Source organism: Mustela putorius, unplaced genomic scaffold (genome assembly GCF_011764305.1).
Source record: "Mustela putorius furo isolate JIRA1106 unplaced genomic scaffold, ASM1176430v1.1 tig00000738_pilon_pilon_pilon, whole genome shotgun sequence".
In the NCBI taxonomy this organism is placed as follows: domain Eukaryota; kingdom Metazoa; phylum Chordata; class Mammalia; order Carnivora; family Mustelidae; genus Mustela; species Mustela putorius.
Window position 1 is genome coordinate 1,419,098 of NW_025421463.1, and position 16,512 is coordinate 1,435,609.

A 16,512-nucleotide genomic window follows, 5' to 3' on the forward strand; every position below is an offset into this window, starting at 1 on the left:
TGGTTATGGTTGTGATGATAGTGGTAGTGGTGGTGATGTGATGATAGTGATGATGATGATGGTGGTGATGGTGGTGTTGGTGATGATGGTAGTGATGGTTGTGATAATGGTGTGATGGTGATGATGGTGGCTGTGATGGTCATGATTGTAGTGATTATAATGGTGGTGATGTTGGTGATGGTGCTGATGATGGTGATGATAGTGACAGTGATGATGGTAGTGGTGATGGTCATGATGACAGTGTTGAGGTCGTGATGGTGATAACGGTTGATGATGATGGTGGTGATGGTTATGATGGTTGTGATGATAGTGGTGATGGTGGTGATGGTAATGATGGTGACGGTGGTGGTAATAGTGATGTCAGGGATGATGGTGGTGATGGTCATGATGGTTGTGATAATAGGGTGGTGGTTGGTGGTGGTGGTAACGATAGTGATGGTGATGATGGCAGTAGTGACAGTAGTGATGGTGATGGTCATGATAGTGTTGAGGTGGTGATAGTGATGATGGGGTGGTGATGATGGTGATGATAATAATGGTTGATGATGGGGATAATGGTGGTGATGATGGTGATGATTGTTGTGATGGTCATGATTGTATTGATTAAAATGGTGGTGGTGATGATAGTGATAGTGATGATGGCAGTGGTGATGGTAGTGATGGTGATGGTCATGATGATAGTGTTGAGGGGTGCTGGTAGTAGTGACGATGGTGATGGTGATAATGGTTGATGATGATGATGGTGGTGGTAATGGTTATGAGGTTGTGGTGATAGTGGTGATGGTGGTGATGATGGTGGTGGTGATGATGATAGTGATGGTGGTGATGGTGATGATGGTAGTGATGGTGGTTGTAATGATGATGCCAAGGGCAATGCCAACTCCTAGTCTCACTTAATCTGAATAACCCAAGGGGAGGCTCTGTGATTATTCCTGTCTCAGAGTTTGGGTGCAGTCTCAGGGAGTAGAAGTTATTTCCCTGAGGAGCAAGTAGCTTACACTCCAGCTTGGGCCCCGTCCCGGCTGCTCCCTGCGCTGCCGTGATAAGTATAAAGCCAACTGAAACACGAGAGCCCGGCAGGCAGCAGGCAGAGCAGAGAGCCCGCTGGCCATCTGCAGATCTCCTGCCACTGCTGTGGTTGAGCCAGAAGTGGCTCCCAGCTTCCTCAGCAGGAGGAGAAATGACCTGGTCAGCGAGGTAGCATCACAGGAGGAAGAACATCCCACGCTCCCACACAGGCGCACCATTTCTAGCCCTGAACTCTGAAACAAACTTCTCCTGGGTGTCTGGCTGCAATTCCAGGCCTCACGGCTGCCTGGTTTGTGGAAGGCCCTCAGGCTGGTTTCTTTCAGGCTCTGGCCGCAAGAGGGGAGGAGCGGTGGGAGAGGGGCTGCGAGCGGGGCAGCCCCAGGCGGCCTGCACGGTGGGATTCTGAGACGCCGCCCCCAATCCTTCTCTCTCCCTGACAGAAATGCCTAGAGCTTAAGACGAGCCTGCTGGCCCAGCAGAGGGGCACCCAGTTGTCCTTGGACCGCCTGCGGGCCCTCCTGAGACGGATACAGGGCGGGCAGAGGCTGCAGGTCACCATGGCAACCACCAGCCCCGCCCCGCTGCTGACCGGGGCCTGGACCAAGCCCCCAGCCGCAGCCATGCACTCTGCCCTCCAGCACCCCCAGGGGCACAACTGACCCCGCGGGACCGGCTTCACACCCACGGAAGGTTCCTGGGACCCCGCTCAGCAGACCTGAGGTTTCTGTCCGCCTTAATTCATAAGCACTATGAATTTCAGATGAAAATAAAACCCAACCGAGAGAGAGAGAGAAAAGGAGGGAGAAGGAACCGGGTGGAAGTCCTAGAGCCGGGACCGGTGGGGATGGAGTCGTCCTGTCCGCGTTCCGACGGGACGCCAAGGAAGCCAGGTGGGCACGGGACGGCCGGGGACGCAGTCAGCGCCCGGCTCTTTGGGGGCTGCCCAGGCCTCCGGTTTCCAGGCACCGCTGTCTCCTCGGCTTCGGGCTGCCCCCCGGGAGAGAGAAGGGCAGAGGTGGGGAGGGGAGCCAGGAACCCGAAGACCTAGCTAAGTAGTAGCAGTAGTTGGGACGAGCCGTGGGTAGCGAATCTAGGTAGGACTCCGCGCCCCTCCCACTCAGGGGCCCGGGGCTCGAGGCCGGGGCGCCCCAGCGCCTTCCTGGAACGCGGGCCCCGCTCTGTCAGTATTATTAGCGTTCCGAGTCACGGCTGTCCAACTTGAAAGAGACTACGAGGTGGGTCCCTCCGGGGAGGGACTCTGCAGTCTCCACCTGCCAGGGCCTCCGCACCCCGGGTCTCCGGAGCGCCCGCGCTGCATGCCTCCTGCCCTCTGCTGAGCTTCTGGGCTCCTTGTGCCATCGATGTGGTTTTCTCGGAGTTTCTGGGCAAGACGGAGCTGCAGGCTGCAGGGGAGGCCTGTGGCGGGTTTTCTTTCTGGGGTTGAATCCCTCCACTTACGACTGAAGCCTTTTCTTTTCTCCTTTCAAAGAGCCGATAAAGTGTTCCATTCCTCTTTTCTTGCCAGTACAGACATTTATGCCAAAAAATAACTTTACATTTTTGTATGGCGTTTTTATTGTAAGATATTTAATGTGAAGGGGGGACGCTTGCTGACTTCTTTTCCTGCTTCCGGTGGTCTCTGCTGCAAGGTACGAATGCGGAAACCCCTCCTGGGGGACCGCCCAACCGGAGAGATCCGGAGGGTCCCCTCAGACGGGGGGGGGGGGGTCAGCGTGGGGAGGGAGGGGGGCAGTGGCCTCGGGAGGGTTTGGCCTTCAGAGACGCAAGAGTCCCTCTTCTTGCTGTCTCCTCGTGATCCTGAGAGCTGGGGGCACGCGTGTCATAGAAGGGCTCCCACCTCCCGAGGTGGAGGCTCACCCCCCAGCCTCTCCAGTCCTGAGGGACATAGCACAACAGGATAAGCATCCGGAAGCCACCGGGCTCCCACCCCAGCATATCACACGGTGCCCAATTGCATTGAACACACGTGTGTGTGTGCACACACAGCCCCAGACACACACTCACACGTGCACGCCGACAGGTGCAGAGCGGGGAGGCTGGCCGGGATCCCACAGACTGCCATGGTCCCTCCCGTCATTTTCTCGACTCCGGGAGAAACTGTGCTGTACGATACAGATCTATTTTAATACACTTAACACTGGGTTGAACAAGATTTTTATATTCTTTTATTGATGAACAAAGTGAACTGTGAGACACACGTCTTCTATATTGGTTACTCTAGATGCCAATTACGCATTCCCATGTGGCTTGCGATGTAAATGTCTTCAGAATCCTTTTTGTTGGTTTGTTTTTCTTCTTGGATGGATTGAATTGAATTAAATTAAAAAAAAAAATGTAATGGGAGAATGTGGAAGGTTGGACCCGGGAGGGGTAGCTGCCGACGTGTCTTGAGACTTAGTGTTTTTGGACCAAGGAGGACCGTCCAGTGGATAGTGAGGGTAGAGAAAAAGTGTTTGTCTTAAATATGCCGATGTAGTTTTCCTTCTGTACGACGTATTAAACTCGACTGAGGATTTCAAAGCTGCGTGGTTTGCTTTGTCTTCAGCAGAGAGACCTCCAGGAGCGCGAGGGGCGGAGGTGGGACACGTTGGGGAGGTGGAAAGTCAGGGTCCTGCCCCGACAGGAGGCAGGGAGGGACGAGAGAGCTCGTGGGCACCTTCTACGTGCCGATGCCACGCCCCCCTCCCCCTCCCGGTGGCAGGTGCACCTGTTGGGACCGGGTGGTGGTCACAAGCAACAGGAAACCACCCCGCGGAGCGCTATGCGGTGTGGACGCTGCTCCCTCCCTCTCCCGCGCCTCAGCCCCTCGACAGCACCCGCTCTTTTCTGTGGCACATGAGCCCCTACAATCACTGCAGGGCTTTGTCCTTGGCCTTCCAAGAGACCAGCCCAACTGGGGGGCCAGACCCCTGCATCCTGACCCCAGGCCCTTCAAAGGCCTCCAGTTGGCCCAGTCAGGTGAGGAGCCCGCCTCTGGACAACCAGATGTGGCCAAGGGTGGAATCAAAGAGGAAGGGACGGGCGGGGCTGCAGGGGGTGGGCGGGGCTGCAGGAGCGGGCGGGGCTGCAGGGGTGGGCGGGGCTGCAGGGGTGGGCGGGGCTGCAGGGGCGGGCGGGGCTGCACACGGCCCAGCCAGCGGTGGTCTCTGACAGTCCTGTCCTGTTTCCAAGCTGGTCCAGAATCCCGTAGTTTGGGTGGGGCCTAGAGTTCAAGGCGCCTCTGCCTGACCCTGGCTGCACCCTCCGCCAGCGCCCCACTGCCTCCCTGAGAGCCGGCCCAGTCTCAGCCCCTGGGGCCCATGAGGAGCCCCTCCGCCAATCCTGGGGACTCACGGTTCCCATTGTTCTCAGTCTCCTGTTTTCTTCCCACCCTTTCGTGTCCTTTCCAACAGGCTGCCCCTCGCCCCATGATTCCCCTGGCGCTGCCCAATTCTAGGTCAGTCGTGACCTCCCTGTGGCCAGATCTAGTGGGGGACGTGCTGACCATGGCCTCCCGCTGAAGGAGACTTTCAGGACCCACACCTGGTTTTTCCAGTTGGTCTCTTCTCCTAGGTCTATGCTCCGACTTCTGTCCTGAATTCCTAGGCTGACATCGTCCAGCCTCCTGGTTCTCGGTCTCTGGGCTGACTGCTCCCGGTGGTTATCTCCAGGCGGGGCCTCTGCCTCACACCCCTGCCCGTTGGGCATCAGGAAGCATCTGACTCTGCCAGGCCCACCCTCCTGCCCCTGTCCCATCTTCCTAATACACGAGCCAGCAGCCCAGTGGTTTCACCCCCCACACCTGGCCGTTAGCACTGTGCTTGGAATATAAGCGGGGGGTGGCCATGTGTCACCGCCCACACCAGCATCACCATGGTCTCAGCCCGCCAGCGCATCTGTGGGCGCAACATGCGCTCCATCTCAGTTCTCAGCCTAGCAGCACCAGCATGACAATGCCTCTGCCAAACCCTGCTGTCCTGCCCATCTTGCTCAGCAGCAAGTCCTCCAAGGCCGCGGTCACCACATTCTCTGGCCCTTTGGCTTCCTTTCCTGCCTCTCTCCATTCTCCTCGCTCTGTTCCAGCCACACAGCCTCCCTGCTCTAGCTGGAGCCCACTTGGGCATGCTCCTGCCACAGGTCCTTTGCATGTGCCATGTCTGCACCAGGCGTGCCCCACCGTCTCTTGGACTGGCTTCTCCACTTGCTTGGGAACTGGACCATAGTCCCCTTGAGGTGCAGCTGTCCCCAGCCCCCCTCATGAGGACAGCATTTCCTCTCCTCCCCTCTTGTTTGATTCTTCAGACCGACAACTTTCTGTGACTCACCTTTTTGCTTCTGCCTGCTTCACGAAGGCGGGGAAGCTGGTCGGTTTTGCTCACCAGTTCCCAGCATCCAGCAGAGGGCCTGGCACCCAGGAAACAGGTGCTCAGTGAGGAGTCATGGAATAAATGAGGGAGGCTATTGAGAGACAGAGCTGCTGGCCTCTGGGCTGCCTCCGTCCCGGCTCAGGGCCCTGCCCCCATGGGCCCCACTCCCAGTCCAGCTGCTGGTCCACTTGTCCAGTGAGGGTGGGGGCAGGGGAGGAGGAAGCTGAGGCTGGGGGAGGGGCGGGATCGCCTGGGACCTGCAGTTGCAGAGGTGAACCCAGACTCCGTGAGGTCCTTGTCCTCTAATCCCACGGAGGTTCCAGGACAGCCCACCTGGCTCCGGACAAGTGAGGTGGGGGCCTGGGGGGCTCCAGCACCCCAACACAGGGCAGGAGTTCCCTGCAAGTCTGGATGGGCCCCCATCACCCCTGCTCCGTGATGAGAGCTCCCTGCCTCCTGGGGAAGCCCCTCCAGGGTTAGCTTCGCCATTAGGAAGGGGCCCCAGAGTGTGTGCACAGCTGCGGCCCCTCCTGTCCCTCCACCGCCACGACCAGCACCCCGGGGCCCCTTGCCCATATGCCAGGAATCCCAGGGTTCCATGGGGTCTCCAGCACCTTCCGATTCCCCGGCTCCATCTGACCCGGCCCTGGGGAGCAGGGCCCATCAGAGCTCGGCAGTGCACACCAAGCAAACTCGGGGTGGGCGACTCCCCGATGCCAGCCTTCGGGATGGCCATCCCCCGGGTGGCCTCTGCTCCCCAAGGTTATGGTGATGGGGAGTCGCCACTTCACAGAGCGCTCCCCCAGGGGCACTTAGCTTCCAGACACTGCCGTAACAAAGCACCACAGACCACGGGTTTAAACCACAGAAAGGAATTTTCTGCCAGTTCAAGGCATGAGCTGGGCCGGTCCCCCCGCCCGGGGCACTCAGGCGCGCCTTGGCGTGGGGGTGGCCCACTCTCCCTGTGTCCTCTTGTTTTCTGTCCCTGCAGCTTGCTGGCGACCTGTGGCGCTCTCCAGCCTGCAGACCCATCGCCCCATCTCTGCCTCCTCTTCCTGTGCCCACCCCCACCCCACCCCCCGTGGGCATGTCTCAGGCAGAATTCCTTCCTTCACAAGGGCAAGGACACACACTAGGCCCACCCTCATGATTTCACGTAAACTGAGTCATCCTGCTTCCAAATAAGGTCCCGTTCACAGGTCCTGGGGGTTAGGACTCCAACCTCTTTTTGCAGAATGCGATTCAGCCCATAAGGGACGTATTTCTGCGGGTTGTGTCTGAAATCTGCGTCCTTCCGGCATCTGCCCTGCCCTCGGGACGCTCAGTGCCACCCCCTTTGCCTCCTCGGCCCCCACACAGTCCATGGGCTGGGAACACCATGGAGCTGGCCCACCGCATAGCCCACTCCCTGGCCCGCCTGCTCTGGGCCCGCCCCGCCCTGCCTGGCTTTCTCCTTGGACCCTCTGGTACATGTCACAGCCCCTCATCGGGCACTGAGGCACGGGGACCTGGAGTGGCGCTTAAGGTGACACAGCTAGCAGGTGGCTTCAGCATGGTCTGTGGCTCTGTGCCCGCGCTCCCAGCACCTCTGCTTCTCTGCCCACTGGACCCTGGTCACCTCTCAGGGCACAGGTGGACAGCTGGAGGCCACCCTGCCAAGCCACGAGCAGGCACACTCCTGACCCAGCCGCTCACCAGTCTGGGGTTGTGGATGGCGACCCAGGCCCAGGGTGATGCCGTGCACAGGAGCAAGGGGACAGATTGAGGAGCACAAGCCCACTAAGCACTACTGACCACACAGGCCAGCACAGCACCCAGCTCCTGCCCATGTGTGTCCCCAGTGGTGGGAGAGCACTTTTTAAACTGAGCTCAGCCTTGGCCCCAGCCGCAGTTCTCAGAGTCCCCCAAGGCTCCCCAAACAACCGACAGTGTCTGGGTGGTGTTGCTGGGTCTGGTGACGGCACTCTGCATGGGGATGGGGTGCCCCCGGGGGTTCCCAGGCGCATACCGCGGAGAAGTCTGAGACCAGAGTGTGAGACCACCCACAGAGCCAGACCTCAGGCAGCTGGGTGCAACGGGTCCCTCGCCCAATCCAGGACCCCTGGGAGGATCCCACACCAGGCCACGGAGGGTGCTGGCCGGGGCTTGCACTCGCCCCCTTCCTTAGGATGAAGCCCCAGCACCCACCCCTAAGAGTCCCCAGTCTCACACAGAACACAGGGACTCCCTCCCACTTACGGGACAGTGTGGCTCCAAACTGTCCATTTTGAGGTCAAGTGACAGAGATCGACTTGTTCCAGGGGCAGCAGACGGTTGTCTGCAGTGTAGGAAATGGGACTGTGGAAGGGCGGGCTGGCGGCCGGCGTGGGTGGCTAAGCCTCTACTCCCAGCTTCCTCCCTCCCCCGGGTTAAGTCAGCAAGAGTGGTCCTCACTGCCTCCACGGGTGGGGCCCTGGCCGGGGCCCCGGAGCTGGAAGGGAGGAAGCCTGGTCAGGAAGGGCCACCACTCGTATGCGTCTCCCCCCAAATCCATGTCCGGTGACCTGGTGTCAGTAGCTTGAAACGGTCCATGGTGAGCACCCTGATGCTGCAGGAACGGGCACACGCCACAGATCGGGGCCTGATATTCCTAGAGAGCCGGTAGTGAAAGACTCACCAGCACGCTGCTGTGTATGCACATGTGCGTCTGTGTGCAAATGCGTGTGTGTACACGGGTGCCTACGACAGAGAGACGGGGGTGTGATGCCAAAGGACGTTTAGGTCCAGGATGGGCCAAAGGTGCGGGATTTGCAAATGCAATGCTAGATTCCCTACATGATTTCCAGACACAAGCGAACCGTCTGGTTTTAGCCGCTGACCAGAGGGCATGGCCCTAAACTGCACGGATTTCCCAAGGAGTCTCCCATGGGGTAATGAACACATCTTCCTGCACGGATAGAATAGGATCTGGGCAAATAACACAAAAACATGATTAGACCAGCCTTTCTGGGGGATCAAAAAAATTACCCAAAATTTGGACAAAAGGCATGCCTTTAAGGTCATTCTAGAGGAGCAGTTCTCCAACTTGAGTGAGCATTGGAATCACCTGCGGAACTGGCTGAAACTCGAGATTGCAGGGCCCAGCTCGGCTCCATGGGCTCATGAGAGGAGGGGCCGTACAAGGCAGACCGTGCAGTCAGAGAGCTCCCCGGGACCCTCACTGGCACATCAGGAAAGAAGCTGCCAGCCCTCAGAGCCCATGTGAGCCTAGAACACCGAGGGCCCTTCTCTCTCGCTCTTTTTTCTTCTAAACTTTCAACTGAAGCTCCACTTCCCTCTGTATGTCTCTCCACCAGCCTCCACTTACCAGCAACCCACACGGGTGTGTCCTGCATGCCCAGTGCCTGTGGACCAGCTCTGTCCAGGCAAGCCAGCACACGTCACCAACCACAGGGCCATGACCCCATCTTCTCCAAAGGAGTTTGCATGCCAGCCACGGGGATGGGGAGTCCTCCCAAACTGGATAGTCCTCGGTTACTCTCATGCAGCCCTGCCCTCTTACACTTCGTGGTTGTTCATACTAACGTCTCAAATTATTGTGTGGTTTCTTTCCCTGATCGAACCCTGACATGCCTTATGTTCTGAAACCTTGCTATATCCATTAGTTACAGCAGCTGTTTTGTAGATCCTAGCTGGCTTTCTACATAAACAACAATGTCATCTGCAGAGAATGTTTTACTCTGACTTCCAATCTTTGTGCCTATTATTTTTTCTTGCCTTATTTCTATAGCCAGGACCTCCAATAGGATTTGAATGAAAGTAGTGAGACTAAGGATCTGGGTGTTTCTGAGTTCAGAGAGAAAGTGTCAATAGTTTGACCATTAAGTATATTGTTCAGCAGATAAGAGTAGTTCTTAGTTTGCTTACATTTGAAAAAAATCCTGAATGATAGGGGCACCTGGGTGACTCCGTCGGTTAAGCGTCCAACTCTTGGTTTCAGCTCAGGTCATGATCTTGAAGTCGTAGGTTCAAGCCCTTTGTAGGGCTCTACCCTCAGTGTGGAGTCTGTAGTTTCACTCTCCCTCTGCCCCCTGCTAAAATAAATATATAAATTTTTAAAAAATCCTGATCATTAAATTCTGCCAAATGCTTATAACTACATTTCTTTAAAACCACGTGAGTTTTCTCCTTTATTCTGTAAATACAGTGAGTTATGGTAATCTTTAAATGTTAAGCCAACCTTGAATTCCTTAAGTAATCTCTACTTGGTCATTGTGTACTACCTTTCATATTGATTTACTGGATTTGCTAACATTCATGAAGTATTTTTGTATTTGTTTATGAGGGATATAGATCCATAGATCTATGGATCTTTGTCTTTGCAAAGTCTTTGTTAGATTATGGTATTAAACAAGTTGGAAAGTATTCTCTACTTTTTGATAGAACATCTTTATGTTTGTTAGAATTCACCAGTTAAGACATCTGGGCCAGGAGTTTTATTTGTGGGGAGATATATTTTGTAATTAAAAATTTTTCATGTATTTAATATACAAGGCCACTAGAATGCTACATTCCATTTTTTGGGTCAAGTTCAGTTCAGCTGAATTATTCAAAGAATGTGTCATCTCATCTACCTTGAATTTTTGGCATGAAACCGTTCATAATATTTTTACTTATTTTACTATTTGCAGACTCCAAAGTGATAACTGCCTTTTCATTCTTAATTTGGGGTTTATTTTAATATGCCTAGAAAGGGGTTCCTGAATTTATCTTTTTAAAAAGCTAACTTTTTTGGCTTTGTTAATTTTCTCTAGTTTTTAATTTTCTGTTTATTTCTGTTATTATTTTCTTCTCTTTACTGAATGTGTTACTTTGATACACATGTGTATCAGATTGGCTCATTAGGGTGAGAAGCACCTCCCAGTCAATCAGCTGTGACCAGGGTTGGGGTCAAGTATACATATACACACAAATATACACATACACATATGTGTGTGTACATGTGTGTACACATATATACACGTGTATATACAAATATATAGCTTAAGTTAGAACATTAGTTGTTGATTTTAGACTTTTTATTTTTATTTATTTTTTATATTAGCATTTAGATTTTCCTCCAAGTACTATTTTTAATTGTTTACCAAATGTTGATATATATATTTTTAAAGATTTTATTTATTTACTTGACAGAGATCACAAGGAGGCAGGGAGGCAGGCAGAGAGAGAGGGAAGCAAGTTCCTCACCGAGCAGAGAGCCTGATGCGGGGCTCAATCCCAGGACCCTGAGATCATGACCCGAGCCGAAGGCAGAGGCTTAACCCACTGAACAACCCAGGCGCCCCCCAAATGTTGATATTTTGCATGAGTCTTGTTCAAATTATCTTCTCACTTCCGCTGTGATTTTCTTCTTTGACATATGAATTATTTAGAAGCATGGCTCCTTTTTCTTTCTTTAAAAATTTTTTTCACATATTTAGGTTTTCTCTAGATAGGATTTTTATTACTACCTTGATCCCATGGTTGTAGTCACATGATTTCAAATCTTTTGAACTTAGTGGAACTTATGTTATGCCCCAGAATCTGGTCTATATTGGTGATCACATCGTGTGCAGGGGAGAGGAGTGTGTTTTCCGTTGTCGGGGGCAGTACTGTGTAAGCATCATAGAGGTCAAGGTGATAGGTAATGTTGTTCAGATTATCTATCACTTTACCAACTTCTTGTTGAGCCGGTCTTTTGGCTGCTGAGATAGGGTGCCCTAATCTCCGGCCATGATTATGGAAATGCCTACTTATCCCTCAAATCTGTTGCAGGATTTCTTCGTCCAGGTATCTAAAATCCCATTATCAGGTGCATTCCCATTTATGACAGCCACGTCCTCTAAATAAACTAACCATTTTGTCATTATAAAAAGGCCATCTGGATCTAGTAATACTGTCTTAAAGTCTGTTTTAGGTGGGTGGGGGGCTGAGTGAAACAGGGGATGGGGATTAAAGCGTACACTTGGGCGCTGGGGGACATATAGAATTGCCCAATCGCTGTATTATACACCTGAAACACTGTACGTTAACTGTACCAGAATCAAGATAAAAACTTAAAAATAAAAGTAAACCAACCTAAGTTCCTTAAAAAGTAAAGTCTATTTTATCTATTATTAGTAGAGAAACCCCGGGCTTTCGATGATCACTGCGCGTGGTATGTCTTTGCTTCTGGCCACCTTCAGCCTCTCAATAAACTGCACATGGTTATGTCTACCTTTCACACCCGTCTGACGCTACCTGCCCTGCCTCGTAACTGTGGAGTTCAGTGCACGACCATTAGAAGATAATTACTGACACAGTTGGATTTAGGCTTACTGGTTTATTATTTTTTTGCTGTTTGTCCATTGTCTTTCTGCTCTCACGTTTATCCTTTCTTGCTTTCTTTTGGATTTTTAAAAACTGTTTGGAATTCACTTGAACTCACCTATTTTTGAAGTGGTTATCTTTTTGTATTATTTTTTGGTAGCTGTTCCAGGGCTATCATACACCCGTACCTTTTTAGTTTACTTGGGATGACTTCTGTCCCAGTCCGCATAAAAGGTAGAAACCCTGAACCCCTGTTAATAGTTAAGGACCTTTTCGTTCCTGTTGGACCCAATGCTACAGCTACTGTAAGTATAATATCTACCTCGATCATATAAGACAGCTTAATAACTTTTGCCTTAAGCAGCCCTGTTTATTTCTTTAAAATGAAGAGGGAAATGGATTCCTTTATATAACCCAAATGTTCACCATTTCCAGTGATCTTCATCATTTCTAAAATATCTAGGTTTCAATCTGTTCTCATTTCCTATCGCCTTGAAGAATTTCCTTTGGGGGGCGCCTGGGTGGCTCAGTGGGTTAAGCCTCTGCCTTCAGCTCAGGTCATGATCCCAGGGTCCTGGGATCGAGCCCCGCATCGGGCTCTCTGCTCCATGGACAGCCTGCTTCCTCCTCTCTCTCCGCCTGCCTCTCTGCCTACTTGTGATCTCCGTCTGTCAAATAAATAAATAAAATCTTAAAAAAAAAAAAAAAAGAATTTCATTTGGCATTTTTTTCTGCAGTGCAGGTTTGCCAATGAAAGGAATTCCTTAGTTTTTTTTTTTTTTAACCTAAAAAAAGGTGTTTTTTAAAAAAATCATGTTCAGTTAGCCACTGTATAGTAGATCTCCAGGTTTTGACATAGTGTTCGACGATTCATTAGTCGCATAGAACACCCAGGGCTCACCACCACGCGTGCTCTCCTTACTGCCCGTCACCCTGTTGGCCTCACCCCACCCTCCAAAAAGCTTTGATTGAACCTTCAGTCTTAAACATTTTCGGCTGACAGAGAATTCGGGTTTTGACACTTTCTCCCTCCTCTGAGTAATGCAGTATTGTTCCTTTCCGACTGTTCCTTAGTATCGTATTGGAACAAGATATTGTTCCACTGTCTTCTGGCCTTCATAGTTTCTGCTTGTAAGTCAGGTAGCCTCAACTGCTGGTCTTCTGTTTCGTTTTTCTCGGGATACTTTTAAGATTTCCTCTTTGGGGCGCCTGGGTGGCTCAGTGGGTGAAGCCTCTGCCTCTGGCTTGGGTCATGATCTCAGGGTCCTGGGATCGAGCCCCGCATCGGGCTCTCTGCTCAGTGGGGGGCCTGCTTCCCCCCCCCTCCACCTGCCTCTCTGCCTACTTGTGAGTCTCTCTGTCAAATAAATAAATAAAATCTAAAACAAAAAATATTTCCCTTTCATCTCTGGCTGTCAGAAGGCCCAGTGTAGCATCCCTGTGTGTAGTTTTCTTTGTCATTTATCCAGCTTGGGGTTCACAGATGATTGAATGTGACAATTTATGTCTCTCACCAAACTGGAAATATTTTCAGCCATTAATTTTTAATTTTTCTTTTTTTTTTTTTGTGCTCGAGTCTCTCTTCTCTAGAACACCAATTACACATATATAAAATATTCTGATATTGTCTCACAGGTCCCTGAGGCTCTGTTCATATTTTTTTCAATCCTTCTACTCTTTATTTATTTATTTATGTAATCTCTACACCCAACGTGCAGCTCAAACTCATAACCCCGAGACCAGGAGTCACACGCTCTACATACTGAGCCAGTCAGGTACTCCCAACTTACTCTTTATAGATTGCGTAATTTCTATTAGGCTGCGTTCAAGGTCACCAACTCTCTTCTGTCATCTCCATTCTCCTATTAAACACAGCCAGTGTTTTTATTTTGCTTTTGGGGTTTTTCTTTTTTTTTTTCCCGGTAATGGAGATGACAGAGTATTTCAGATATTGTATTTGGCTTTCTAGAATTCCCCCTTTGTTTCCTATGATTTCTATGTTTATCTTTCACTGAGATTTCCTATCTTTTTGCATTTATGGTAAGCCTATTTTCCTTTACATACTGAGGATGTGTGTAATAGCTACTGTAGCATCCTTGAAGTCACTCCAAACACCCTTATCACTTTAAGGTTGGTGTCTGTTGATAATTTTAGAGTACACTGCATGTCCTTGGTTCTCCATATAATCATTTTCATTGTGTGCTGGACATTGTTACTACTACGTCACAGAGGCTCTGGGCTCTGCTGGAGTCAAGCCACAGACGCTGTCTATTGGGAGCGCAAACCTCAGGCTGGGTCTTTTATCCGGAGCTGGTGTCTGTCCCACACAGGTGTGGCTCAGCGAGCAGGCAGAACTTTGAGCAGAGTGCATGCACAGAATTCAGGCTCCCCCGAGCTGGCTTTCTCCTGTGTGGAATTCCCTACCCACTTTCTAGTGACTGTTGTTTTCCCAAACTCTGTCCTCTGTTCTTCAGGCCAAAGAGACTGTGAATTTCTACTGGAGATAAAGGCGCTCGAACAGAAGTGCCAACTTCACCCTGGCTCAGCTTCAAAGCTACATAATGGAAGCTCGTCTGTGCCATTGATTTTTCTAAGCATGGACTTCCCTCCAGAATCTGGCCTTGTTCGTTCTCCAGGGCCTTCAAGTCATTGCTCGCTTTCTTGTTTGTTTGTTCTTTTGTGTTCTTTCCAGAGCTCATAATGTTGTCTGTGAAAAGGTCAAGTCCTGTAGGCGCGATTCAGCCACACTGGACACAGAACACTTACATATATAAAACATGACAGAAACAGTTAAGGACCCTTTGGTTCCTCTCCTCTCTGAGGAATCTGGTATGTCTCCTGCCCATTCACTTTTTTGCAAAGACATTTCTACATATATTGTTCAAAAAGTGTAACACTGGGGCACCTGGCTGGTTCAGTGGGTGGAACACGTGGCTCTTGATCTTGCGGTTGTGAGTTCAAGCCCCATGGTGGGTATAAAATTACTTAAAAATTAAAACTTCTTTAAAAAGTGTAATACTGGGGGCACCTGGGTGGCTCGGTGGGTTAGACCTCTGCCTTTGGCTCGGGTCATGATCCCAGGGTCCTGGGACCGAGCTCCACATTCGGCTCTCTGCTCAGCAGGGAGCCTGCTTCCTCCTCTCTCTCTCTGCTTGCCTCTCTGCCTACTTGTGATCTCTGTCAAATAAAGAAATAAAGTCTTTTTTAAAAAAGTGTAATACTGTACAATTCATGAACTGCATGTAGGATGGGGGCCTTTCAGAGCTTTCCACAGTGAGAACACACAGCCTTTATCATTCTCTGGTTTTCTCCCTCCTCTCAATGTACTATTCAGAGACCCACCCGCGCTGGGATACACAGATCCACCTCATTCATGTTTCCTGTTTGGTCACGTGGATGCAGCTTTTTGATCTGCCGTTTCTTCTACTGACGGACGCTCAGCCTGTACCTAATCATTTGCTCTGATGAGAACACCGCCGTGATGCTCTTGCCCCGACCTCTTCGGTTCCCTGCCTGGACACGCGGTTGCTGGAGCAGCTTCACCTTCACCAGCTTGCTGAATTGCTCTCCGAAGTGATCGGACCAACGGGTACCTCCGCCGGCAGTGGAGAGAAGTACCCGTTCCCAAAATAAGAACAGTGGTTATCTATGGGCAGGAAAATTTCAAGTGATTTTCACCTTCTCTTTCTACACTTCCTGTCACTGAGTTTCTTCTCCCTTCTGAGCAGCAGTTCTTACAACACAACAGCAGACCTTTTGTGATCAAACCAGCAGAACTTGCCCTTCCTCTCCCAACCTCTCCATGTCAGGGAAGACGCCGCCCTCAGCCGCCGTGTATCTCAAGATGGGAAAGCTGGGAGGTGCCCGGACTCTCTCTTCTGTCCCCTCCTCGCACCGGCCTGTGTCCTGTGCACACTGCTTTAGCCCTCGATACGCTTCTTGGTGCATTTCTTTGCTTATCGACTCCCCAAACATTCTGCAAGCCCCTTGAGGGCGGGAAGTGCATTCTCTCGTCTCTGTATCTGTGAGACTGGGGCTGCCTGGCCCAAAGCAGGTGCTCAAAAGCACACAGGGGACTGCAGAGTGGGTACCGCCTTCCGTACTGTACCAGCGAGAAAAGGCTCGAGGAACGTAGCCTGCTCACCCACCCAAAGTGGTGGGGACAGAACCCCCAGAGGCAGAACCTTCTGACTTTGAACTCCCTGTGCAGGCCGAATGACTGGCCCAGTGCCACACAGCTGTGACTCTCCGCTGGCGGCAGAAGTGAGGGTGCCCGGTCCTGGCTCCCCGCACTGTGGCGGCAGCCTGGCTCTCTCTGGGGCGCACCAGCCACTTGCTTTGCCACCGACTTTCATGTTCTGGACGGGATTCAATAATTCATTGCGGATATCAGCTACAAGTTCTGGGCAGCCTGCCTAATCTCCGGAGTCACTTAAAATCTTGGTCGTTCCTGCAAAAGTGAATGTTTGAACAATTTATTCCACATGTCCTGTCAACAGAGACACCCTGGAGTCCTCATTTCCACATCACATTTCATGGTGTTACGCTGGAACGCGCCACACGTGCCCGCCGCACACTAGTGCCGCAATCGCTCTCCTCTGCCGCGGAACTGACGGGGAAATGGTGCTTTGATACAAGGAAGGGTGACAAGGCCACGCGGTGCTGAACCTGGGATTCTGCAATTATCGCTCGCGAAAGGGAGATGGTTATCAAAGCAGCCGTAGGAAGACATCTCCGGGCCACCTCTCGGAGTCAGGAAATTTGAGACCTACGTTTCAGTGCCGCGCGC

General features: G+C 51.6%; 1 protein-coding gene across 1 annotated transcript in view; it reads left to right on the plus strand.

Moving 5' to 3' along the window:
* PHF21B (PHD finger protein 21B) overlaps positions 1–2,751 on the plus strand; it is an 81,333-nt gene extending 78,582 nt beyond the window's left edge. The window contains exon 13 of the mRNA XM_004771132.3: positions 1,470–2,751. Coding sequence (XP_004771189.1) covers positions 1,470–1,688 — 219 coding nt within the window. The 3' untranslated portion in view covers positions 1,689–2,751. The remainder of the gene's footprint in view (positions 1–1,469) is intronic.
* The last annotated feature ends 13,761 nt before the right edge of the window (positions 2,752–16,512 follow it).